The 27,413-nt window shown below is 36.5% G+C and overlaps 2 protein-coding genes across 4 annotated transcripts; one reads left to right on the top strand and one right to left on the bottom strand.

Annotated features, from left to right (window-relative positions):
* The first annotated feature begins 856 nt into the window (after positions 1-856).
* LOC101883414 (galanin receptor 2a-like) lies at positions 857-11,237 on the top strand. The gene is made up of 3 exons (XM_009297710.2): positions 857-871; positions 6,464-8,690; positions 9,314-11,237. Exons 1-2 carry the CDS (start codon positions 857-859, stop codon positions 7,376-7,378), a joined length of 930 nt encoding a protein of 309 aa, XP_009295985.2. The 3' UTR covers positions 7,379-8,690; positions 9,314-11,237.
* Positions 11,238-11,257: 20 nt separating this feature from the next.
* metap2b (methionyl aminopeptidase 2b) lies at positions 11,258-27,026 on the bottom strand. 3 transcript variants are annotated; one of them, XR_012399760.1, is made up of 12 exons: positions 26,838-27,007; positions 24,295-24,396; positions 24,156-24,215; positions 23,082-23,184; positions 21,430-21,591; positions 20,635-20,816; positions 20,437-20,531; positions 18,577-18,673; positions 18,392-18,495; positions 15,886-16,001; positions 12,666-13,055; positions 11,258-12,105 (listed from the first exon to the last, which is right to left on the bottom strand). XR_012399760.1 is itself a non-coding variant. In NM_199640.1 (11 exon segments), coding segments are annotated over 11 exon segments (1,431 nt in total). In that variant the 5' UTR covers positions 26,995-27,026; the 3' UTR covers positions 11,842-12,802.
* Between the last annotated feature and the right edge of the window lie 387 nt (positions 27,027-27,413).

Below are 27,413 nucleotides of genomic sequence, written 5' to 3'. Positions count from 1 at the left end.
AAAATAGCAACTACTAATTTTCCATCAGTCCTAGTACACGATGTAACTACAAAAGAGAGAAGCTATCAATAGGAAAATTATCTTATTTAATAATCTTTTTTTAACTGAGATGCTAATGGTCTAATCCAATTCAATTATCTATGCTAAGCTAAGCTAAAAGTGTTTCCACCTCACCCTTAGATCAGCTGAAATCGCTCAACAATGGTAAAACTGCTGTTTAAAATGTAAAATTAGCCTGTTCTTTATTATAAACTCCTTAAACATTTTTGTATCTTAGAGCCTAAACTGATACGTAGAAATGGCTTCATATACAAACTAATTTGCATTAACTAGACTCAACATTTCATATAATATTTAATTTATTGTTGGAATATTTATTCCCTGAATGTATCTCAATGCTGCTGATTTTGATGAGATTTTTAAAATGCACTTTAGATAGTCCACATTCATTTTTTAAAATGTTTTTCTATCTTTTACATTTCATTTTTCTGCCTTTCTTTCACTTCAGTTATTGTTCTGCTATTTTCAATTAATAAACCGATGAGGAATAAATAATACGGCTGAATAAAATGATTCATCTGCATTATGATAATCATAGTTTTTATTATTAATGTAAATGTATGCATGCATTTGCTATTTAATCATAACTACTGACTCAGGATGGTTGAATAATCGATCAGTGTGTGACAAAACAACAATTATACACGTTTCACCACACATCACATGCTAATGGATGGAGAAGTAAATGCGATGTCTAATGTCAACTTCCTGCACAGGGTCACATGTCATGCCTTAAAGACCCATAAAGCCCAGAAATCAATCACCACTCAATAAGTCTCCAATCAGGGAACGAGAAATGGAAAAACAGCAGGTAACCATTGACACACATTTATTTAAAAGATGACATCTGCTCATTTCTTTCTACAAAATCTTTCATGACAAGTCGCTTTCTGAGTAGGCACGATTGATCATTTGTAAACGGCACTTATTTTAAAGAAGAAATTGGTGAATCCCTGCTGGTTTTATTTCTGTTCTTATAGTGCAATTATAATTCTACATTTTTTAAAATATCTTTAATCTAGAAATGATTTGTGGGACCATAAATACATATTTTTTTTGGAATACACGGATATCTGAGTGAACAGATGAAATGGTGAGTAATTTATTTTCTCTGGAAATATGTGAAAACATTTTTGATATTTATTAATAATTTAAATAATTAAACTTAGTTTTACTATAAATATTACATGTAACTATTTTTTACTTTAACATTTCATTTTTAATAGCCTTCCGAAATAACTTCCGAACCCAAGTTTGTGGTAAGTTTTTTTCTCTATGATAATATTATTATATTATTGTGTGTGTGTCTGTATAAATCAATTACATTTTTTAATAAGTGCAACTAATATCATTATTATTATTATTATTATTGTTCTTCTGTAATAAAACCTAGCATGCACATCTTGATATTAAACTATAAACATAATTAAATAATACAAAAGAACATGTTTAATTTTTTGGAGAATATACGGTGGCTGACAGAGCTTAGCGTGCTGCAGTGTAAGAAAACACATGCAATTACGAAAACCCCCAGCAAATTAAGAAAAGATCTTCAACCATTCCACAGAACACATGCTGCGTTTACTCACAACTCAAAGAAATAGAGAAAACACCGGCAATTTTCACAACACTTGCAAAAAGAAAGGAACACAATGTCAAGCGGACCCTAAAAACGTGACAGATGCAGCTGTTCCTTGACTACTGCTCACTGAAGCTGTAGGTAATCGTTGAAAGGTGAGTTTTTTGTTTGTTAATTTTTTGATCCGTTATATTTTGTATTTTATTAGCCTAAATCAGTAGTTTCCAACCTTTTTTTTTGCATGAGACCCCCGTTTAACCTGGCATATTATAAATATTATATAATAAAATATTATAAGGCCCCCTCCACATTTAATTTATTATCGCTCATATAAGTTCGCAGTAAGGATGACATTTTTTTTTTAAACAAACGGTATGTTTATTACTATATCCAGAAATGTTTATGCACAAATAATAGCCTAATGTAAAATATAAAAGCAAAACATCAGTCGGCCTTTTGTAACAAAAAAAATTTAAGCCTTTACGCCTTGCGGTCAAAAACTGCACTGGGCTTGTCACATTATGGAGAATGAGTCGTCTGCAAATATCTTATTAATTTAGATGGCCTCATGCATTTGTCAGCAAGAACTTTGGCGCAGATAATGCACTGTGTTGGGCTCAGGGAAAATGGAATAAAACCATAGTTCAGGCTATCTTAGTATTTCCTGCATTGTGTCTGTCCAATTTGTCCATTTTTTTGGACCAGTCAGGGGATGAAATGAACTAAGCCAACATGATTGTTCTCCTAATTGTCCACTGCTAAAAAAAATGTTAAAATATGACCTGGCCCCCCCACAGAGCTCGCTGAGGCATCCCTTGTGGGCCAGGACCCCCCATTGGGAACCGCTGGCCTAAGGCCCCGTTTACACTAGTGCGTTTTAGTTTTAAAATGGCGTTGTAGAATGAAAACGATCCGCGTCCACACTCGCGTTTTACCCAGCGTTGCTGAACAGCTCTCCGTCCACACCAAAACGCTGAAAACGCACATCACATGACCACACACACACTCTCGGGCAAGCGCTCCAGCATTTCTACCCAGATGAGAGCTCTGCTTGTCGGACTGCTCATCAAGCATCTCCCGCTGGATCTAATCTCACTATATTTGCTGAACGTGATATTTCATTCATGTTGTTGTCTTTATCTAACGACATAGGCCAATTCCCTGACTTTGGTCATTGGAATCTATTAAGTTACTTGTTCACGGGTAACATGTTTTGGTTAAGCGCAAAGATAAGTTAATGATTAATCCAGGTACATTGACTGATCGCTTGCCTTTAATTCCTACAATGTATAAACTTATTGTATGTTATACTTTTATAATTATCGATTATTAAAACTGATATCCAGCAAAAGAGAGGGTGCGTTTCGTATTTTCACTGACATTGAAAGGAGGCAGTTGTTATCGGCTCCGTTTTGTTATAAATATCCACACAGTGAAGATGACGCTCATATATGCAGCACGACGCTTCAACATTTCTGCTGTCTGTTAAGTTGCTAATATTAAAAAGAAAATAGGCAGTTCCTTAAATCATGTTTACATTTTATTGTTGAGAAAGTGAAACAACGTAGCCAAGGTGATGTGAATGAAGTTATAAAGTACACTGTTCCCTTTGAAGATTTACCCGTGTCCTCGGTATGTTTTCCATATCAAACTGAAAAGGGGGAGACTGCAGCCTTGATCAAATTTGCGAAGTCTTAACTTACAAGAAGAGGATGCGAGACTGAACTGTGTGTGGGCTACTTAATATTGAGGAAAAGCCCCAATCAGAGAGGCGAACGTTTGCAGCCCCGCCTCCGTTTTCAGATGTCTCCGTCTTTCCCCATCCACACTGAGACGGAGCAGCAGCGTTTTAGAATGAAAACGGCCTTTCCAGTGTTTTCGAAACGCTCCGTTTTCGGCGCTCGAGAACTCCAGCGTAGTGTGGACGGATGGCGTAACCGTAGCAAAACTTATGCGTTTTCAAACTAAAACGCACTAGTGTAAACGGGGCCTAAATAACCATTGCTGTTTCTTAATTCCAAGAACGCAAAGAACGGACTTGCGTTCTTGTGGAGACCGGTCTTGCCATGTGTCCTCAGAAGAACGAACTCGGGAGACCACGAGAACAGATAACGCGTCCTTGTGAGAAATGAGATGCTGCGCTCTTCCTGATGGTCACGTGACCTTTACGCATTTTTAATGGAAAATTATTTTAAACATTACAGCATTCATACAACGATTCAGTTTTTTTTGTACATTTTTCAAAATATATACTATGCATAAAGACTTAACAAATATACATTGCACAATATAAATAAAACTGATTTTAATCTGAATTTCAGCAAATAAACACCCAAGCACAAGTTAAATCACTGAACTTAATAATAAAACTAGCTGCGCTTTCCACCTCCAGTTGCAGTGAGTTCTAGGACTTCTCAAGCAAGTTCGGTGCTCAAGTCTGCATTAGTGCGTCCTTGATATCAAGAACACATCCGGGAAGTTTCACGTGTCCTCTGTTCTTACAGCCTTGAGTATTGGAACTGAACTTCAGCCGATGATGACGTTACACGAGAACACAAGATCGCTGAAGAACGCATATTGAGAGACAGCCCATAACCTACATAGCTGGGTCCGTCATGTTTTAGGGTCCCCTTGAAATATTTCCATTGTGTTCCACACTATTTGAAAGTGTTGTGAGAAATTGCAGACGTTTTCATAATTAGTTTGCGTTGTGAGAAAATGCAGTGCGTTTTATTCACTTGGTTTCACTGTGTGAGAATGCGGGTTTGCGTTGTGAGGATTTGCAGCACATGTGCTGTCTAACAGATAAATATTTTTTCTCAATCTGCTGGCATATTTTGCAATTGCATGTGTTTTCTTAAACTGCGGCTTGTTAAGCTCTCTCGGCCACCGTAGAATACAGATAGTAGAGACGCTTTCTGATTGGTCAGATCTGAATAAACAACCCATGTATACAGCACATAAATGCTTGGCATGCACATCAAATTATTCATATTTATCGCAATCCTCCGCAATATGGATGAATTTTGATATATTGTGCATGTGCAGCCTTACTTTAAATGTAACTCAAAACATTCACTGTAAATATATCCGTAAATCAGCAGTTTTCTGTATTTTGTGATTCATGTTTTTAATTTTCCCTGTTTATTTATTTTGAATTGCATTATGGGATTTGATCTTTCTTCCAGCATCTTTTAACCTTGAAAAGTTCAAAAAAGTGACTTTTAATAACATTTTTAATAGTTTAAAGTGATATATTGTCTGAGTTGGTGATGTATATTACGCTACAAAAACTTTGTAATAAACTGTACATTCTCTGTTAATTTACGGACTTATTTCTCTGTATATTATTTCTTATACAGTATTTTAGTTCAAACTATTAAAATGTCAATAAAAGTCACTTTGTTAAAGAATCACGAAACACCAAAACACATGTGTTGAGCTGTTGACAGTCGTATATGTGTCCCACACTGCTAAAAACACTATTAGGACACCTATATTTCACTAAAAAGTGTAAATCGGTTGTTTTTCCGTTATTTCAAGCAAATTTGTACTTCCGGTTTGAAACGAATTTTTGAAGCTGCGTCACGGTCATGACATAACAGCGTGTATTCCAGCGTGCAGACTGGACGTCTGTGCCAGAGTGTGTCTTATTACGTCTTACAGTGTGATGCATTAATGCATGAGTAAGGCTTGGTTTAAACCAATCAGCGCGCTCCATTGTGCAACTTCATTAATATTCATTACTGTCACAGTGTTTAGATGACAGAGACGCCACGTTGTGTTGGCAAAACAAGCGTGAAGTGTTGCTTTTATAGTTTGCTGCAGTTAAGTTTTGTTTTCATTTTCTCTCTGTGAGAGCGCAGCTGGAGTCACGTGTGGATTAACAGTGTACACGACGCTCGACAACAATAACTTACGTGTCTAAGGAGGATTATTGTTTACCTGAGAGCTGTTCTCATCTGCAAACGCTGAGATCCGGATTCGCTTGTAGTCTCCTCTTAATAAAGACGCAGCTCTAGTTGCTGGTGATTGTCCTGCCTCTACAGATTTGGTAAGTGAGCGACCAGTGCTCTTTGTTTATTCAGTTTGTTCATATCGAATTAAGTTAACTACTACACCGAGTGTAAACATGTTAGCACCACAACCAAACTTTAACCTCGTGTAGGATTTTCGCCGCATTTTGTGACCGGAATAACACACGCGGCTTTCTGACACAACCTGCCGTGTGCATCTAAGTTTCCATGAAATGCGGAGGTTTTTTTTTCTCTCATTCGCCGTGCGGTATCAAACATTGCATGAAAAATACACGCTTAGAGCAGTTCCTCCAATCAAATATCTCGTTTCTCGCGAGGGACATGAATGAATTCCCTGAATGAAAGAGCCAACTGCAGTTAAAGTCCACCATTTAATAATTTGGCAAATAATTCGATGTCCATGTAAACACAGATGTCCATGTAAACACCATCACTTTCTACTTACTTCGTGGTTGTGTGTTTTGACACTGAAACTCAGCGTGTGCCCAAATAGACACTCCCACTCCATCCCTCTTTAGTTCCTCCGACACTCCCCCTAAACAGAGCTGGACACGCCCACTTTTCTGACTTTTTCCAAAGTAGAGGTGTGAAAACACCCTGCTGAAACGAGGAGGTTTCATGGCCCTTTAAACTGTAGAGTTGAATTTTCAACATCAAAAAAAAAAGTTGACAGAGCAGAGATCAACATCCCATAATGCAATTATAATGTAATGTGAATCACTAAATACAGAAACTGTTCATTAATTTAGTGTATTTTACACTATGAACTGCTTCCATTTTTTTACAGGGCGCCACAAACCCCTATGGCGTGATCTTTGCATGCACTTGTGGGATCATAGTGGGCATTGGTTTCTGCGCCAACCTCCTGGCCTTCTCCCTCTTCGCCAAACACAAAAACCTTCGTAAAAACCGCCTGGACGTTCTCCTCCTCAGCATGGCTCTGGCAGACCTCCTCATGCTACTTCTCATCCCCTTCACTGTCCACTCGGCAGTCACTTTCACCTGGCCCCTAAACAACACCTCCTGCAAGGTCTATCAGTTTCTGCTGGCGTTCTCTCTGGCCGCCAGCACGTACTCCCTGTGCGGCGTATCTATGGTGCGTGCCATGATCATCACCAACCCCTATCGTCCACCAACTATGGACCTGGTGGTGCTCATGTTTATTCTGGTCTGGGCTCTGAGTTTCTTTATAAGCTTGCCACTGCGTATTTTTGCCACTAAAGAAAGCTTAGGTCCGGGTTTGAGCAACTGCACTGTTTGTCTGCCAACTACTCAAGAACATCACTACCAAGTCGTCCTCAGCCAGTTTGTGCTTTACTATCTAATCCCAATGCTGGTTGTTGCTGTAAACTCAGCACGTATGGCTGTTTTTCTGCATAGGAGGCCAGTTTTGTCCCTCGCCAGCACCCGTAATACAAGACGGGCGTCTCTCATGGTGTTTTCAGCAGCTGGGACGTTCTCATTGTGTTGGCTGCCTGGTTATGTTCTCGAGTTGTGTGTGTATTTGGGACTTTACCGGCACGGACGCTCGTGGGAGATGTTTCACTTCGCCTGCACGGTTCTCCAGTATCTGCACCCCTGCGTGAACCCCGTCCTCTACGTTCTGCTGTCCAAACGCTACAGGAGAAAGAAAGACTGGTTGTTCGGATGCAATAGGAAACGGGTCCATCCACAGGTCATCAGCACCATGGAAAGTTTCTGAGAACATTTAGATTCATTTAGAAGCCAATATTCAATATATTGTGATGCAGTTGAAGTCGGAATTATTAGCACTCTTGGATTATTAGCAACCTATACGTTTTGTTTTCCCAATTTCTGTTTAATGAAAAGATTTTTCAGCACATTTCTGAACATAATAGCTTTAATAATTCATCTCTAATAACTCATTTCTTTTATCTTCGTCATGATGACAGCACATATTTTTCAAGATACCACTATTCAGCTTTTCAAGAGTTCACACTTAGCTGATGATTGATAGTAAAGCTAGTTTGGCGTGCTGTCCCGGGAGAGAGCCCTGAGCTTATAAGATCCTCGAGCCCTGGGCTCCCTCCCGTTGCAAGGCGAGAGGGGAGTTTGAGCTCAGGTAGATCTCGATGACTCCCCCTCTTGCTTATTGTAGCTAAGTGTCAGATATGGATGTTGGAGGTGTACTCAGAGTTTAGCTAAAATATTTTACATTAATTGTTTAGAGTGCTTGTTTTTGAACTGTAGGAGAAAACCGGAGGACCCGGGGAAAACCCACGCGACCACGGGGAGAACGAGCGAACTCCGCACAGAAATGCCGTCTGGTTTGGAAAGGAATTAAACCAGGGGCATTCTTGCTGTGAGGCAACAGCGCTAATCGCTGGCCACCGTGACGCCCGTTTGAAAGGAGGGAAAGTAGGGTTGGGTGGGGGGGTTTCTTCAAGACGAAGATATTGAGATGAGAAAAGTCTGGTTATTTATAGTGAGTTAAGGATCGTCTGATAGGATAATCAGTTATTAGCTAAAGTTGGAACAGCTGTGAACAATCATAAGCACTTGATCCTCTCGAAATTTGTTTATAAATAAACTTCACAAAGTGATATCTAAAGGCGATGGTTTGTTAATGATGGTTTGTTCTGTAGAAAATTGAAAATAAAAACTGCTTAAGGGCGCTAACAATATTGACATTAAATTGGTTTTTAAAAATTTAAAACTTCTTCTATTCAAGCCAAAATAAAACAAATAAGATTTTTTTTCAAGAAAAGTTAATAGCTATCTCTTAGCCACAAATTTAAAGAAAATGTGTCAAAATGTTTGTAAATCTAAAATTGTAATATTTTAAAAATGTTAATAAATGTACAATGAGCAAAAATTAAAGTGTTTTGCAAACAAAAGTAGCAAAATGTGCAGGTAATTTATTGCAAAACAAAAGGTGGCTGACCTGCCAAACTGACGGCAAGCTGTACAAAACATTACTTCATTTTTTAGTCGTGGTGTACCCTCGTAAATGTCTGCTTCCAAAACGTTAGAAACAAATGTTTTTCTTTAGCATCATTGTTACGTCCTTTTAGATGTTAATATTAAACTAGGGGTAGATGACATAACATACATTAGTTTAATGTGTGTGACAAGCGGATGGAGAAATAAATAAACTGAAAACCAAATAATCACTGCAGTTATTTATTGCCCATACATCCAATGAAACCAGTGAAAATATATTATACAGTGAAAGAAAAATATTTACAATGATTAAATAATGAATTACCTGGGGGGGGAGAGGAAGTAGTTGAATGTGCTTAAATCAAAGAAATAAATATAACAAAACTCAGTAACTGTTTTCACCAAACTAAACTAAATATGAAAAGAAAAGCATGAAAAGAAACATCTTCAACGTACCAAACGTCTTAACTAAACTGCTCTAACTAAAAATAAAACATACAGAAAACAGCACATTCTCCTGAACCTAGTGAACTAATACAAAATGTCAATCTGAGTGTTGTATATGTATATCGCGCGACTTACTCACTCCTACACCTCTCCGAGGCATCACTCAAACATGTCAGTTAATTGGACAATTTCACAAGCATTATTAAATCGCAAACTTTAGACAAGAGCATTAAACAAGCTAAACACATTCTCTCAGACTAGACTAGCCTCTGCAAGCGAACGTTACAATCATCACTTAATGTTGCTGCCATGTTGCTGTCTCTTCGCTGTACTGGTTGTAACAAAAAAAAAAAAAAAAACTTGCTCACAACATCTAATCAGATAAGAGGAACCGAGAATCATTTGAAGTAGCATTTCAAGGCTTAAAAAAAACACACTGTTTCTCGATTCTGACTGTTTTTGCACGCAATTGACAAAAAGTCACAGGCAAATTAAACTTTAGTGACAGGGCATCAGTGGCCCAATCGGGGCAGTAACAATCCGGTCTACTGTCTCGAGCATCTCACACACTGGCCCCGGGCCATCGGGCAGTCTTATTGTTGAGCCCTGCTGCTCTGTTAAACATAATTTGGGAAATATTTGAAGAAGAAGCAAAAATAATTACAGAAGGGCGAGTAATTATTACTTCAACTGTATATTTTGATAATGAACTTGCACTATATTGATATCATGGGCAAAATACTGTAAATAACTATTATTTAAACTTTTAGAGGGGTTTAAGAATATTCAGATGGTTGTATTTGTTGTGGTTGTTCATCTTGGCACGAAATGCTGGAAGACTAAATAGACTATTTATTTTCAAACATTTTTACAAGTATCCGTTTATAGGCCTTTTGTTAGTTCCAGTAAATCAATGTAATAGCATCTACAAAAGCATTTATTAATCTTTCCTGATGTTCATATCTTAGTCAATGCCTTATAATACAAATAAATTGTTAAGTTGTAACCTATGCCTTATTAACTTTATCATACACTCACCGGCCACTTTATTAGGTACACCTGTCAAACTGCTTGTTAACGCAAACTTCTAACCAGCCAATCACATGGCAGCAACTCAATGCATTTAGGCATGTAGACATGGTCAAGACGATCTGCTGCAGTTCAAAACGAGCATCAGAATGGGGAAGAAAGGGGATATAAGTGACTTTGAATGTGGCATGGCTGTTGGTGCCAACATTGGCAAAAGGCAACAGTAACTCAAATAAGCACTCGTTAAAACTTTCCTCCAGGTGCTCTGGTTTCCCCCACAAGTCCAAAGACGTGTTATAGGTGAATTGGGTAGGCTAAATTGTGTGTATGTGTGAGTGAGTATGGATGTTTCCCAGTGATGGGTTGCAGCTGGAAGGGCATCCGCTGCGTAAAACATATATATATTATCAACTATATATCAACCAGAAATTATCTACTTACAACTTAAAAGAACTCATCTACTTAAAAGAAAATGTTTTTATTCATAAATTTACCCAGGGTAAATATGTGTGTGAATGGGTTTAACGATGTAACGTTAGAGGTGAACAACTTCGAGGACTGCGGAGGCTAGATAACATAAGAAATAATGACTTTCCTGTGCACAATTTTCTTTGGTATTTTATTTATATGAGAGAACTATCAATTGTGTGAATTCTAAAATTATTTTTGTTAATGTTGTGGTTTCTTAACGTTAACTTATGTCAATAATTTTCAACTCTCCGGTTCGTTTGCTTGGAATTTAAGCGTCTTTGGTTTTAATTTTGCCATACATCAACTATTTTTAAGAATACACAACTATAACCTGTTATTGTGCTATGTATAAGTAAATGCAAGTAATAAAATATCAATGATACTTACATTTCATGAAATCTTCACCAGCAGCTCCACACCGAGCCTAACGGAAAATTTTTGAGCAGTCACGTGAACGCGCCGTGAATAACGTGAAAAGCATTTCAACTGTGGGCGGGCTATCTTAGTTATTATCTATTGTTATTAATGATTATAATTGATTTAGTGTTACACGGCAATGGCATTACAATATGTTGCCTTCAAGTTAATATACAAGTTGACAGAATTTCGTATGCAGCGTCCATCTTGTTTACAGTCTAGTCAATGACTCGCATGCGAAATTGGAAATTCCTTGGAAAGATTTTAATATAAATGAAGTTATTTCGAAGCCTCAAGACATTGAACACACACATTGCAGATCAAAATTTCTTATAAATTTTATTTGCACTTCAAAATAAAACACCACATGTGCTTTATTCCGAGAAAGAATAATGATTTCAAACAGGCTTAAACCCAAACAAGCCAAAATATAGATGTTTACGTATAATCATCACTTCTGTTATGAGCAACAGCTCTTAGAGGAAAGCATGAGTATTTTGCTATGGTTGTCTTATTCAAGTCTGTTCTTGCGCAAAGAAATGAAGCCTATTTCAATCAGTTACATCTAATCCTCTGCCTTTTTAATCAAAACATACCAACTAGCAAGGAGAAAGACAATATTTGATTAAAACGGATTAATCAAAACATGAACATTTCCTAATTTCTCTTAGGGCAAGGTTTAATAAAGCTTGGTGTACAAAGAAAACAAACATGCGCTTGCGAATGTGAAACACAGCTAATCCAGATTATCTGCAAATGTGACTCCACATTTCCCTGCTCATATTGATCACGAAAAGTGCACCATACTGTTTACAAAATGGTTCTAGTGCACTTAACGGGTGGGCGATAAGTAGACATCTGTGCCAGTGAGTTACACCATGGTTAAACAAGAGGACATCTTTATTAGAGGACTTAAACCTCTATCCAGCTTTAATACAAATACTAGCATGTTAAAAATGAGAAGGCACAGCTCATGAACCTACTCAGGCCTTTCCTCATCATATACTCATGTTGTATGGAAGCCCATTTCAGCCAGGTAAGGAAAAAAAAAAAAGGCGAAATCATGACTTACTAAATCAAAATTGTCTAAATTACGAGATAAAAATGATGACTTATAAATGTTGTGGAAATTACATTGCTATGCCAGTAGGTGGCAACAAACTAAATGTTACTTCATTAATTCTTTACAAATAATCTAATAAAATGAAGTCTTTAACTGAAAATTTGATTAAATATATGAGTTTAACATAAATCATATAAAATATATATTATATTTACAATTATATACACATTTGCATACATGCATATATAGATGTATATATGAGGTTTTGAGTGACAAATTTTCTTATAGAATGAGTACGTTTAATTTCTCTTTTATGGCAAAAAAAATGTGTTATTTTAATTCCTTTTAATAAGAAATATTTAAGCGTAAACAATGGAGGCCGAAAAAATGCTCACTTTAGAATAAAAGTTCAGATGTCACTAAGGTCTTTGCATCTGAACTCTTCATAAATATACATATAAACAAAATATATATAATTGTAAATATACGTTTTATATTAGAACATTTTAATTCATGTGTTTAACCTTAATTTCAGTTAATAATACAATAACTCATATAAAGACTTCATGTTTAATCAGAATAATAATTTAAGAATTAATAAAGTGATAAATTTAGACAGTTGTTTGTTGCCACCTACTGGCGTAACGATGTAATTTACGCAACCTTTATAAAAGTCATATTTAGATTTAGTAAGTCCTAATTTTGACTTTTAAAGGCATGCTTTTTTCCTCACCTAGCAGCTAGACTTCCATACAAAGCGAAGAAGAGATTCATAAAAACTGGTGGCGTGGAGGCCTAGTAATCGTCTCCTCGGCTGACCACCTCTTTGCACGTGGGTCTCAGCAGAATGGTGTGTTCAAACTGGGCCGTGTAGCAGCCTTTGGTGTCGCAAAGGGGCGGGTAGGGGTCGATGATGCCCAGGTCGCACAGATTCTTCAGCGCCATTAAATACTTGGTCTCACCGAGGCGATCCAGCCAGCGGCGACAGAAAGCCAGAGTGCCGAAGTTCTCGTTGACCACATTCAGCAAGTGTTTAGCTCTGGGAAGTCTGAGAAAGATACAAAAAAAAAAGAAGAGATAATTAAATCAGTGTTTCTTATAGATTAATTTATGTTTGGTGGCCCGCCATATTATCAAATCTAACCACCACAAATACATTTTCCAAAAGGCATTGAATTTGCTGTATAAACGAGCACTAAAGAAAAAATTGTCTTCAGAAAATGCATCTATAATGCTTGATAAAAGTACTAGGGCTCGGAGTACATTCCAAAAAATTAATAGCTTCTGATGAGCTAGGGGCCGATCATAGCGAACATGCTAACGTTCCAAAAACACATGCCGCACCACAATGCCTTTTTGCGGACAAGAAAAAAATAAGGGTGCTGCGCTTTTTATGTCGCTAGGCAACGACCGGATCAGCTGCGTATAGTGCGCAAGTGTTGATGCTGATATTAGTATAATTGTAATATTTAATAAGATTGTGATATTCAAGATTTGTAGGTCATACAGCTCTGGATAACGCAAAACAGCAACCACAAGTCTCTGCAGCCTTGACAACACTGCTGTCATTTTAACGGAAACCCCGCCTCTGCTTTCATTTGATTCGAAAATGAAAAAGACGCGACTGACCTAATACGCCTTTAAAACGCAAGGCGCACAGAGCTCATAAGCAGCGTGCAAGACGCTCGCGGCCATTAGTAAACCATTCAAAAAAGGTGCCTCTCAATGCAAAAAGCGCACTCATTGTGATTGGCCCCTTAAGAATCAAGAGAGAAAGAATGAGTTCTATAATAGATTTCCAACAAAGAATTGATTCCGAACTTTGGAATGGATTCTATAATGGAATCTATTATAGAACTCTCATTCTTCGGCTGGGATCATTTAGGCTGCATTTACACTGCATGGTTCAAGTGGCCCATATCTGATTTTCTTTTCCTCTCATGTGGCATAGACATCCCATGTAGCCCATCTATGTGTAAGCAGGAAAAAAATTACTTGGTTTCTGATTAGTAACGTTATCGAATGACGTCAACTCGGTTTGAAAATGAATGTGTGAAAGTCCTAAACAGTCTGCAAACACCCCAAGGCCTTAAATCGCATATACATTCATATACAAAGCTTATACACTTGTCTTGTAGTACAAGTTAAGACAAATTTATACTTCTGTCTCGAGTGATAGCCGTGACCCACCATGATGTACAAGTAGCTAAAACTTACTCATTTAGAAGCGGGAACTGGCAGACGTGCAACAACATTAATCATAAGATAAAAACAAAATAAAAGTTTCCATATTAAGCTCCTTTACAGGACTAGACATTTGTAAACACTTGCTCCAACGGGCTAATGGCTCTCAGCACCGCCCACACTCCTCACCGCTACTAAGCTGACCAATCAGAGCTTGCGCTATGTAACGTTGCGACATGTAGTTAAATTTTTTGGCATGCGTCAGGCTGGGCAACAAGTATGCGACCTCGCGAAGGCTGCACCAGATCATACATGTGCGCTTGATGCAGATGTATTAACAAATACTCAAGACGTGTCACTCGTATACTTTTGAATAGGGAAATGTGTAACTGTCAATATAGCGAATGAAGCCCCGCCTTCTAGTACCTGAGCCAATAAGTGATCGCTATATGGCGAATAATGCCCGCCTTCTAGTAGAGGAGCCAATCAGAGATCGCTATAGAATGACAATTCTCTGGGGGAGGGGCTTGGAACAGACGCAATTTTCTGCAGATTTTGTGTAATATGAACATTTTAGAAATAAAACAAAAGAGATGGCTGTTGTTTAAATTTTTGGGTTATTTGTAATATGGAATTTAATCGTAATCTTGGCTAGTAGTTTTGGAGAATTTAATGTTTCCCCATTCAAACAGAATGCCGGGCATACTGCCGGAAAGGTGTTTCAACGATGGCAGCCGAGTGGAATGACTTGCCCTAAAGGGACTTCGGCATAAATCAGCCTTCAATGCATTTATGCATGTTAACAAGACAGAGCAAGCACCATATCCACCATGTAAACAATATAAACTAATATTAAACAATTGCGTGCAGTATAAATACAGACATCAGATACAAGTCACAAATAAAAGATATAAGCGGGTTATCAAACATAATCGAATATATTCATAAAACTGCAATTCATTACCTGGATGTACAGTGTAAATGCAGCCTAGGGGGGCGGTTCACACACAATGCGTTTTTCCTTTCCAACATGCTAATTTTCTATTGTTTTTAAATGTAAACACTCGCTTGACTAATGTGCGTGAACTTTATGCGCAAGGCATTTAGACGCCATGTGGAGTTTATTTTTAATAACTAATTAAATTAAAACTAAATAATAGAACAGCTCACTGTCAGTTCCAAAGCAGTCGACCAATCAAAGAAGAGCTTGGAGGCGGGGCAAGCATTGCAAGTTTCTGCTTTGTGACTGTGTCCAGATACCCTCGTGCTTTATGCTGTGGATTTTTATAAACCATTGCATCTCACTTTGAGAATCATTTAAAGCTGCATTACAACTAATTTGGAAGTTCAAAAAAAAAAGTAGAGCTCAATCCTGCATGTCTTCCTCAAAAACTTATTTTCAACTGAAGGAGAAATGAATAATGAATGAAAAGTGGGTTAAATATTAGTACTATTTTCTTTCTGAGAGTGAACCGATCCTGTTTGCAAGCGCATATTTCCTGACGGAAACTAGGGTCCAGTTTCCTCCTGGTATTAAGGTGTTTTCATCAGTTCAATCACAAACGGATGGAGCTTGTCAACTTCAAAACTCTTCCAGAGGCAGTGGAATATGCACTTGTTTGAACTGCTTTAGTAACACCAAGTTGCAAAACAGCAGGGTCAATATAAAGTGTCAAAAGTGGCACAACTCTCACCTTATTGGCACATGACCAACTTCAAAGTTTTTCATGTAATGCGAGCACTCCATATCATCGTGAACCATGCCTTTCCCAGTGCTGCCGAAGGTCTCGATGGCATAAACCTCTCCTTCCTGTAAAAGAGGAAATTCAGCATGACCAACAATGTCAGACAGAGATTAACATCACTACATGACTGCTTTTACAGTGCCCTGGACGACTTCAAAAACGTTGATCTGGCATAAAGCGAAAAGTTGAGGTCAGTCATTTTTAAAGGGGTTGTATTGTACTTTTTATACACTATGAATTTCCATTAGAGCTCTTTTTTGGGTTCTGCAAAGTTAAAGCACACAGTCACTTTATTCTCTATATTAGTAAGCAGTACTATTCTCCCTTAATTTAATTTGCAAACAGAGAAAATGGGTTTTAAAAAATATGGTAAACTAGTGTGGGAATATAAATTGATATAATCTATACATAACTGAAAAGCTGTTTTTAGGGTGTGACAGACCTTAAAATGTCTTGGTTTCCTGAGCCCTGACGGTCTCCAAAATAATGCAAATTGTCAAGTTTCACAGCACAGCTGTGTCTATTGTCTTCTCAAGCCAGTCAACTGGTCGGGCATTTTTATCTCCAGAACATCATTTGCACACTGTTTTAATGCTAAAATGTATCCTGAATGGGTACTTATGCTGATGAGATCAGGCCTGGAAAGGCATGTTACCCAGCCGACATCAACAATTCATTTGCATGCTTTGTTTGAGACTGTCCCCATCTACATGTATCAAATGTATTTAAACTGAGTGTCTGTTGTACAAATTAAGAGTTTCTTTCGATGACGCCACAGCGGCGCTGAATGTGTGTGTGTCTTATTAAAAGAATTCTGCTTTGAAGATACCGAAAGTTCTCCCTCACAACAGTTTGGTGCCGTGAGCCAGACTAGAGAAATTCACAACACCTGGTAGCAACTGACTTCCACAGCAGGGAAAAAATACTATAGAAGTAAATGGCTACCAATTTCCAACATTCGTCAATATAACGTCTGAGTGAATAAAGACATTCTGAAGCAGGGGACTAAAACTTGCAGCCCACAGGACGATATTTTGTGGCCCCCGCATTCATTTGAAAGTTTAATGTTAGTGCGATCCATGACTTTGATATGTATAGCACTTTACTGTGTTGAACGAACCCGCCAATCACGGTGAGGGGTATATGGCTCTCGGTCATTCGCTAGTTAAAGCAAAATTCATGTTTACCTATTGGTCCTGAACAAAATTTTCATCCAGTCATCTTTCTTGCATTTAGAATCACTCTCGTTGGTTGGGGGTCATTGTTTTGCGTGCAGCGAGCAGGAAAAAAATGTAAATAAATCAAAGTAATGCGTACGCGGCGGGCTAAAAGAAAAGGAACTCAGTGCCGCCTATTGTAGTTATCTGCAGTTACATACGGACACTTGTCCATTAGCAATAAAAGTCCCCGGTAAACCGGACCAATTATAGGGTCGCACCGTTATTTGTGGGTCATTTGCATCGCGCTACCTGCATTGTATTTGCATTGCCTCACACAATAAACATTACATATATTTCTATTTGATGTAAAAGTAGATGTAAAACACCACAGTGCTGCTGCTTTTTCCTGTAACAACAGCATGGTGGATAACAATAAATCTAGATATTATTATTATTATTATTACTACTATTATTTATTATTGATTGACTTATTTTCTAATAATAATTAGAATAATAATCCTCATTTTTATTTAAATTTAAATAATTCTTATTTTTTATGTACATTTTTTCATCTTATTTTGTGTTAAAAAAATTCCAATCTTCTTAAATCTTTTTATTTTTTAATACAAAATAGGATGAAAAAATAAATGTAAAATTTATAATTAATTTCTTGTGGAAAACCTGAAGCGGACCCCAGATAAATTGAGTTTAAGACCCCTGCTCTAAAGTGTATTGAAATAGCAGTAATATTGCATAATGTTGCCATCTCATCAATAGTGTGCTCGACTACACCTCTCTGTGCAGTAGACTGATAGAGAAGTGCCAGCAGAAGCTCGTGTTGTTGATAACTCTGGCACACCCAGACTCAGCTCTAAACCCTTCTTAAGGGTCAAGACATTTATTCGGTCCTTTTTCCAAACAGTAAAACTACTGTTTACATTTTCATTGTTAAGGTAAACTGAACATATACATAGAGACCCACCGAACGTCAAAACCATATATAAATCTGTTAACAAAAAACTAAAAGCTAGAGGAAGGGGTGAATCATTTGAAAAGCTTCGGAGTCCATGTTTGAATTATTTAAAAACAGACAAAATAGTTCTCCCCATTAGTTCAGACTGCATTTCAGTCATAAAAAAATATTTATTATTTTATTTAGTGTTACTGTACCATTTTGTTTTAGTTTTGTTGTTGTTCTGCATTGTTAACTCTTGAAAGGGTAAAATAAAAATATACAATAAAAAAAAACATTGAAACAAACAGAATTAAGTTTTTAAAATAAAAATCTGACGCACCTCCATCCTGGTGGCTTCACCTCCTTTCACGATGGGCACAGTCTTTCCTGCATGTATTCTGTACTGTCCAATAGAGTGGCCATTCAGATTCCTGATCGGCTTCACTGGAGAGAAAAATATTGCCATTTATAAAATCATATCTTGTTATTTTTGAGTCTTTTGATGTTATAAGAATTGAGATTTACCTTGATATGTTTTTCCATCAAGATCCACTTCGTATGACTCCATAACCTCTTGAATTGACTCTCCAATGTCACACAGGCGAACATCAATACCTGCACACTGGGGAAAAAAATAAACAAAATGTAGAATTACACTAATGACAGTAAAAACATGAAGTTTGAGATTTATGTATGAGGTGGGATGTGTCGTTTTGACCCATTCAACACATCTACTTCGGTTTAAAACTATGAAATTTTATAGTTTTAAAGAAATAATATTGCAATGATCAATATTTGTTCGTTATTAAATATTTCTATTTTCTCTTTTGCATTCTTTAGTCATTTTAGGATTTCAGCAAAATATGAAGCCACAAAAAATGGTGTCCAACATGAATAATAGCCAAAGTAACAATAAAAATATAATTAATAAAATGTAATAAATGTATATAAATTTGGGTTTTACAGTATAAACATTATTTATTTTGATCAAGTAAATGCAAGCAATAAGACACTTTTTTTTTTAAAATGTAGACCCCAAACAAATTTAATTTTTCTTTAAACAAAATATAATGAAGCATTAATAATAATTCAGAAAATGTTTAATCCCTCATAAAAATAGAGCATAAGAGGCTTTACAAAAAATAAAAAATAAATAAAGACCCCAAACTTACCTTTTTCTTTAAAAAATAATAATAATAATAATAAAAAACAATATTAAGTTATATATTATGGATATTTCATGGCAAGATTGATAAGGAAAAACATACTGCATAATAACAACAATGTCATAATTCAAAATGAGATTTATTACTCATGAGTTTTCAGTTCGATACACGAGAACTCAAAATCCTTCCCAGGAATTAATTGTTTAAAACATCAAAGTGCTCTTGATACAAAAATCTAGTCTAGCAGTCTTTAAAATTTCACTATCTAATAAATAGGGGTGTAACCTACACTGGTCTCACGGTTCAGTAACGATTATCATGCTATCGATTCAGTCTCTCAGTGCATCACAGCGCATTAACGATGCTTTCCATAAACAACTTAATGTTTTACTTAGAAACACATTAATTCTTGTATTAAAATGTATTATTTATACATATATCTGTATTTATATATTACTTGTAATACAATTTTGACCTTTAATACTAGCTCTCAGATATATGAACTGTACTTTTTTGAATGCATCAAACAAAACTCCAGTAGATGCACAGAACAACATGAGAATTTACAGCAAATAAACTAATGTAAGTATTATTCTGCTTGCTTTTTGAGCATTGTTGAGCAAGTTCTTGAACGCCTATGACAGGGGTGTCCAAACTCAGTCCTGGAGGGCCGGTGTCCTGGAGAGTTTAGCTCCAAACCTAATCAAACATCCCTGAACCAGCTAATCAAGCTCCGACTAGATATACTAGAACAGGGGTGTAAAACCCAGTTCCTGAAGGGCTGCAGCTCTGCACGGTTTAGTTCTAACTCTTATTAAACACACCTGTTCAAAATTATTGAGTCCTTTAGGCTTGCTTGAAACTTACAGGCAAGTGTGTTGAAGCAGGGTTGGAACTATATTGTGTAGGGCTGCTGCCCTTCAGGAACTGAGTTTGACACACATGTGGTAGAAACTTCCTAGCAGGTGCGTTGAAGCAAGTTGGAGTTAAACTCAGAGGACACCGGCCCTCCAGGACCGAGTTTGGACACCACTGGGCTTTGATGATGTTTTATAGTGAGGGAGGCTTTTAGTATCATTAACGAGAAAAGGCAAAATGTAAACCCATTTAACTGGCCTTAAATTAAATGCTACCTGCACATTTCACTCACTCAGAAGCTCAAAATATATGCATTTAATAAATGTATTCAATATCATGCAACTCGAGGTTATATTCGTACCCTAATTCCAGTATTCGTGGCATCTTTAACAGCTTCCAGCAGCTTGTCGTACTTTGGGTTGAAGGTGACAGTAAAGGCACAGTCAATGATCCGACCTGCGGTGATATAATGACACAATTAATGATTAACAAATGATCAGCAAATAAAAAAAAAAGAAGTCATGCAATGAAGTTAGTTCGGAAAGGTTCAGAGATGCACCATTAATGTGCGTGCCGAAGTCGATCTTGCAGACGTCGTCGTACTGGAGGACGGTGGGATCTCCTGCGTTGGGAGTGTAGTGAGCGGCGCAGTGGTTCAGAGAGCAGCCGGTGGGAAAAGCTAAACCAGCGTTCAGACCGTTTTCCTTGATCAACTTCCTGGAACAGTCCTCCAGCTTCTCACTGTCAAGATAAAAAACAAAACAGAAGTGAATAGTGGGTTAATTCTGTCCAATGTCCTATATTTCTAATTAATATCTGCATATTTTTATTAGTGGCAAAAATTAACCACAATTAATCGCATCCAAAATAGTTTGACGTGTGTGAACAATGCAAATAAACACAAATCACTACTTTAATTGATAAACACTGCAAATTTAAATTAATATTTGTAATACTTTAGTAATAATATTAATAATATTGTATGCTCGAGTGATAATCACCCAATTTTGTAATATTTATTTTGATTTGGTTGTAGTCATTTGAATAAAGAGTAAGTTAATCATTTAAATTATTTATAATTAAATTATTATCATGTATGCATTGTACTATTTGTATTAATTATTATTATTATTAGTCAAAATAATATTATAAGAATATTATTAGTCAAATAGTTAAACTTTTTTATTTACATATATTACTATTTTTATCATGCATGCATTCTATTATTCGCAATATCATTGAATAATATAATAACTGTATTAATATAGAATATTGTCAGGGACGGTCATGAAATACAGTGCAATCATGGACTTTCCAGAAACCACATGTAGAGCTTGTGGATTGTTTTGCTCACCAAATCTCGATCATGGTCATTCCCGGTTTGATCCAGCTCTGCACGTACTTCCTGACCTGCCGGTGAGCCTCGGCGGCCTGCCGGAAATCATTCCACATGTCCTCATTCGCCTGATCCAAAAACTTTTTCTCTTCGTTGCTCGTTCGTGAAGCAGCCGTGCGTCTGGAAAAACAAACATCCACAATCATGCACTGTCTTAAAGCCACAGTTCACCCAAAAACTACAATTCTGTCATCATTTACTCATCCCAGACTGATTGAGCTTTTTTATTCTGTTGAGCACAAAAGAAGATACTTTGAAAAATGTAAGAAATTTGCAACCACTGACTTTCTATAGTAGAAAAACAAATACTATGGAAGTCAATGGTTACCGGTTTACAGCATTATTCTAAATATCTTCTTTTGTGTTCAGCAGAAAAAAAGAAAATTAAATCCGTTTGTGACCAGTCAATTGTCATCATTTACTCATCCTTGACTGGTCACAAACCTATTTGAGTTTCTTTATTCTGTAAAACAAAAAAGAAGATACTTTGAAAAATGTAAGAAATTTGCAACCACTGACTTTTTAATAATAGGAAAAGCAAATACTGTTGGAAGTAAATGGCTACTGGTTTCCAGCATTGTTCGAAATATCTTATTTTGTCTTCAACAAACAAGAAAAAAAGGTTTGTGACCAGTCAAGGATCTTTATTCTGTTGAACACAAAAGGAAGATGCATAGAAAAAAATGTAAGAAAGCTGTAACCATTGACTTTCTATAGTAGGAAAAACAAATATTATGAAAGTCAGTGATTACCGTTTTCCAGCATTATTCTAAACATCCTTTGTGTTTTCAACCCGAAAAAAAAAAATCTAATCCATTTGTGACCAGTCAATTGTCATCATTTACTCATCCTTGACTGGTCACAAACCTGCTCGAGTTTCTTTATTCTGTAAAACAAAAAAGAAGATACTCTGAAAAATGTAAGAAATTTGCAACCACTGACTTTTAATAATAGGAAAAGCAAATACTATTGGAAGTAAATGGCTACTTGTTTCAAGCATTGTTCGAAATATCTTATTTTGTCTTCGACAAACAAGAAAAAAAAAAACCCTAACAAGTTTGTGACCAGTCAAGGATCTTTATTCTGTTGAACACAAAAGGAAGATGCATTGAAAAAAATGTAAGAAAGCTGTAACCATTGACTTTCTATAGTAGGAAAAACAAATATTATGGAAGTCAGTGATTACCGTTTTCCAGCATTATTCTAAACATCCTTTGTGTTTTCAACCGGAAAAAAAAAAAAATCTAATCTATTTGTGACCAGTCAATTGTCATCATTTACTCACCCTTGACTGGTCACAAACCTGCTCGAGTTTCTTTATTCTGTAAAACAAAAAAGAAGATACTTTGAAATATGCAAGAAATCTGTAACCATTGACTTTCTATTAGCAGGAAAAAGAAATACTATGAAAGTCAATGGTTACTGGTTTCCAGCTTTATTATAAACATCTCCTTTTGTGTTCAACAGGAAAAAAAGAAACTCAAACATGTTTGTGATGAGTCAGTGATAAATAAATGAGGACAGGATTTTCATTTTTGGGTGAACGGTCCCATAAAGGGTTTTGTTTGTGTGTGTGTGTGATCATGTAAATAAGTGGTTCATGTCTTTACCCATCTTGCACAGGAGGATATTCACATTCCTGACCCTTGGCATAAACTCCACTGGGGTAGAGCTCACAGATGGGAATAGATGGCGGATCTGTCTGCACTTTGGCTAAAAGGAGAATGAAGGAAGATAAATAACAACAATAATAATTTAGTAAGACTCTAAATATTGCTAGAGCTTGTGCAAACATACTAATATTCGAAATGATCAGCTTTAGAAATGTAATGCTATGAAAATGTCATATCAGGATTTTAGTGAGCAAAATTTCAACATGATCAGTTTTGCTAAAATTTGTTCAGAAGTTCAATAATAAATGTCCCACAATTAAGGCATTCCATCTGAAAATGAACAAACTTAAAGTTTTTCTGACAAACAACATAAAAACTAATCCCTGTATTTTGGATTTGTTTACTTATGTTTGTATTATTTCATGTAGACTGTTTTTTGTGAGTGTGTGTTCAAAGTATTTGTTAAAACCGCCATTGGAAAACTACTTCCAACGTGAACCTGGATCACAGTGTTTTCATAATATTGCATAAAGCCGCTTTATAAAGTATTAATTTCTCTAGGATTATTTAAACATCTTCCATCATTTAATTGTCTTGAATGAATATATCAATCAGATCCTTTTTTTTTATTTGCTATGATAATAATCTGCTAGTCTTATCTCCAAATTCATAGTAATGGCATTTTGTTTTGGTCATTTTAGATTTAACGTCTGGGTGCAAACTGTTATACAAAACCCGTTTTTGAGTGATTAAATATTTGTCTTTATTAGTTACAGAGTGTTGTAATTTCAGTGATCTTATTTGTTTCTCCAATTCTGTTAGAGCAGCTTTCTTTTCTCTCTGTTTATAGGCCCCGTATGAAAGAATGTCTAGAAAATGTACAGTACTTTTATCACTGGCAATAGCTGATGCTGCTGATTTCTCACCAGAGTCGTTTTTGTTTTATTTTGTTATTGGGGAAAAAAAATGTGCAGTTAAAAGTTAAAAGTTTTTGGCATTTTCAGTTTTCGATGAACTGCCCCTTTAACAAATAAAACCTTATGGCTATTGAGCATGTGAAAAATCACTCACGGCCTTTCTTTTTCTTCTTCTTTTTCTTCTTCTTTCCAGCTGAATCTCCCTCCTCGCCATCTGCCAAAACAGAAATCTCACAATATAACAAACCTATAAATAAACCAACAGGGATTTCAGGAGTGAATTTAACACGAACCCTCTTCCGCCTCGTCCTCTTTCTCTTGCTCTTCTAAAGTTTGTTGATCCAGTTGTTTTGTCACTTTGGCAATATCAGTATCTCCTTCGCCGTCATGGTTTTCTATTTCAGAGAAGCAGAACAATTTTAAACCCTAAATAGCGTTGACAGATCAGCAATTACAGTGTTACGCATGTGACATTTGCAGTAAAAACATGAAATATAAACTCACAGAGAGGCTATATGTTTACCATATCCTGAAACATCTGTTTGTATTTTACAAAACAACTAAACGGATCAGAATAATATCGATCTGGAAGTGTTTTTATATTTTAAATGAGGGAAATAAACATGTGACCAATAACATATGAGAGCTTATAGTAGACCAGGGGTGTCAAACTCAATTCCTGGAGGGCCGAAGCCCTGCACAGTTTAGTTCTAACCCTGCTTCAACACACTTACCTGTAGGTTACAAACAAGCCTGAAGGACTCAATTAGTTTGATCAGGTGTGTTTAATTAGGGTTGGAACTAAACTGTGCAGAGCTGCGGCCCATTTGGATCTGAGTCTGACACCTGTGATGTAGATCAAAGGTGTCCAAACTCGGTCCTGGAGGGCCGGTGTCCTACATATTATAGTTCCAACCACAATTAAACACACCTGAACAAGCTAATCAAGCTCTTTCCAGGTATACTAGAAACTTCCAGGCAGGTGTGTTGAAGCAAGTTGGAGCTAAGCTATGCAGGACACCGGCCCTCCAGGACCAAGTTTGGACACCCCTGACAACCCAAAAGAAATAATACTAATTAAAATGATAACAGTTGGCTGACTATAAAATATATATATATATATATTTTTTAGATTTTTGGCATTTATTTATGTTATGTATGTGACAGATTGGCACTTGTGTGGCTTTGGTGCATCAAATAAAATAGTTTGAAAGCGTGGACACAGAACTGGAGAAAACCAGATTCCTCCGAAATAAACAAGAAAAATTCTATGAAATCTGGCAACCTTTAAGGGCTGCACGATATATCGTTTTAGCATCGATATCACAATATGATAATTAGCTTTAGTCAGGGCCAGACGGAATCTGCAGATGTTTTTTGCTATTTCTGCTGAGAATTTTGGTAAAAATCTGTGGATTTCTGCGGAATTATTTTGGGAGTATCCAGCGGAGTATCATAACTTACACTTTAATATATTAAATAAAAAGTAATAAATTACTGAATAAAAACTGAATCAATTGCGATTTACACATTTACTCAAGTAAATAAACAGAATTTATAATGGGCTAAAAAAACGCAGAAATTTGTGGAATTCTGCGGAAGATCTGCGGAATTCTGTGCGCGCAGATTCCGTGTGGGCCTAGCTATAGTCACATCGCGAAACGTTGAGTCTGTATTGTAATTAATCATTTGGCAAGTATTTTAGTGGCCTGTGACCGTGTGAGGCTTTTAAAACCATTCAGGCGTAAAACAAATTGTTCTATTTGTATCTTTAACAAATTAAGAAAGATCCATTTTATTTAATTGTTTATAAAACGAAGACTACGCAGTATTATTTTACATTTGATTATTCAATTACTGCTTAACCCTTTATCAAGCATCGTAGCAACTTGGTCGACCTTTCACCCATATAGGCTATTATTATTATTTTAATTGCTTATTATCAGAGTTGTGTCAGTATATTAATCAATGCAAGCGTTGGCCACAAAATATGTTTTCAAGGAGCGCACCTTAAAGGATTAAGTGATTACGGTTGGACTCTGTATACCTGAATATATTTGGACCACATTTATCAATGCTTGGATTGATTCTTATATTTTATGCACTACTCTGCATTTATTGTTTTTAATTCTGTGATATGGATACAATTTCACCAGATGAGTTGAATAACCTAATTCTGTAGATTTTTAATGTAGATGTTAGATTTTTCCAATATCATGCAGGCCTACAAGCTTCACAAATTATTTTAAAAACATAAATTCTACAGGAAATGGTTAAATTGAAGAGGATTAGGTTAATTTTGATTAAAACTGAAGCTCAGTACTTATTACTTTTAGTATTTATTTATTCCCTCTTTTTATTATTTACTTATTGTATTATTGTATTATTATTGTACTTTCTTATGTATTGTATCTTTTGTTGGTAATTGTTGTGTAAATGTTTGTTGGAGCAAAATTTGTACGACAATGTGTTTGAATAATTAAAATAAAAGCAAAAATGAGAATTTTTAGAGTACAGTATAATAAAATCCTCATGTATTGTTGTGGAAACCTCATTTTTTGATGACACGGTTGACATTTGCATGGAATTGATCATATACAGACATTTAAAGCACGTGGAGTGCTCTCATAACAACATTACACAAGTTCACAAGCTACTTTAACACACAAAACTAAACTTCAAACTAAACCTAAACCCCATAAACTGAACATTAGCCACAGTTAAAACACTTCTAGTCAGCATTGGGTGAATGTCGCGTGAATTGGAGATCAGATTTGACGAGCTCTGCTGCGTTTATCAGAGAGGGCCACGCCGCTCTTCTCTCCGTCTTTATTACCTACGGCTGCCGCTTTTCCCTTCTTCTTCTTCTTTTTCTTCTTCTTGCCGGTCTCATCAACGGGTTCCGTGTCTTCTTTGGGCAGATGAGAGTCTCCATTCGGTAAAATCAGCGTTTGTGCCGCGGACTGCGGCTCCTGCGTCTGCACGTCTGCCATTATGTGACCGCGCAAGGGATTGTGGGTGAAGCGAGCGTCATGTGCTGCGGGACTCTTGTAAAGCCTTTTTATTTTCGTTCTTCTCTTGTTTAATTTTTGTGAAATACTTTTGCTTTAAAATCAAACTGTTCATGCTTGTTCTTGTAAAAAGGCATTTAAAAATAAATAAATAATTAACTAAATATGGTCAGTTGGCATTTCTGTGTGGAGTTTGCATGTTCTCCCCGTGTTGGGGTGGGTTTCCTCCGGGTGCGGCCGGTTTCCGCCACAAGTCCAAGCACATGCACTATAGGTGAATTGGGTAAGCTAAAATTGTCCATAGTGTGTATGTGTGTGAATGAGTGTGTTTGCATGTTTTCCAGAGATGGGATGCAGCTGGAAGAGCATCTGCTGTGTAAAACATATGCTGGATAAGTTGG

The sequence above is a fragment of the Danio rerio genome, chromosome 25 (genome assembly GCF_049306965.1).
Source record: "Danio rerio strain Tuebingen ecotype United States chromosome 25, GRCz12tu, whole genome shotgun sequence".
Lineage (NCBI taxonomy): Eukaryota > Metazoa > Chordata > Actinopteri > Cypriniformes > Danionidae > Danio > Danio rerio.
Note: the sequence above shows the minus strand (reverse complement) of the source record. Positions and strands in the feature narration are given on the sequence as shown.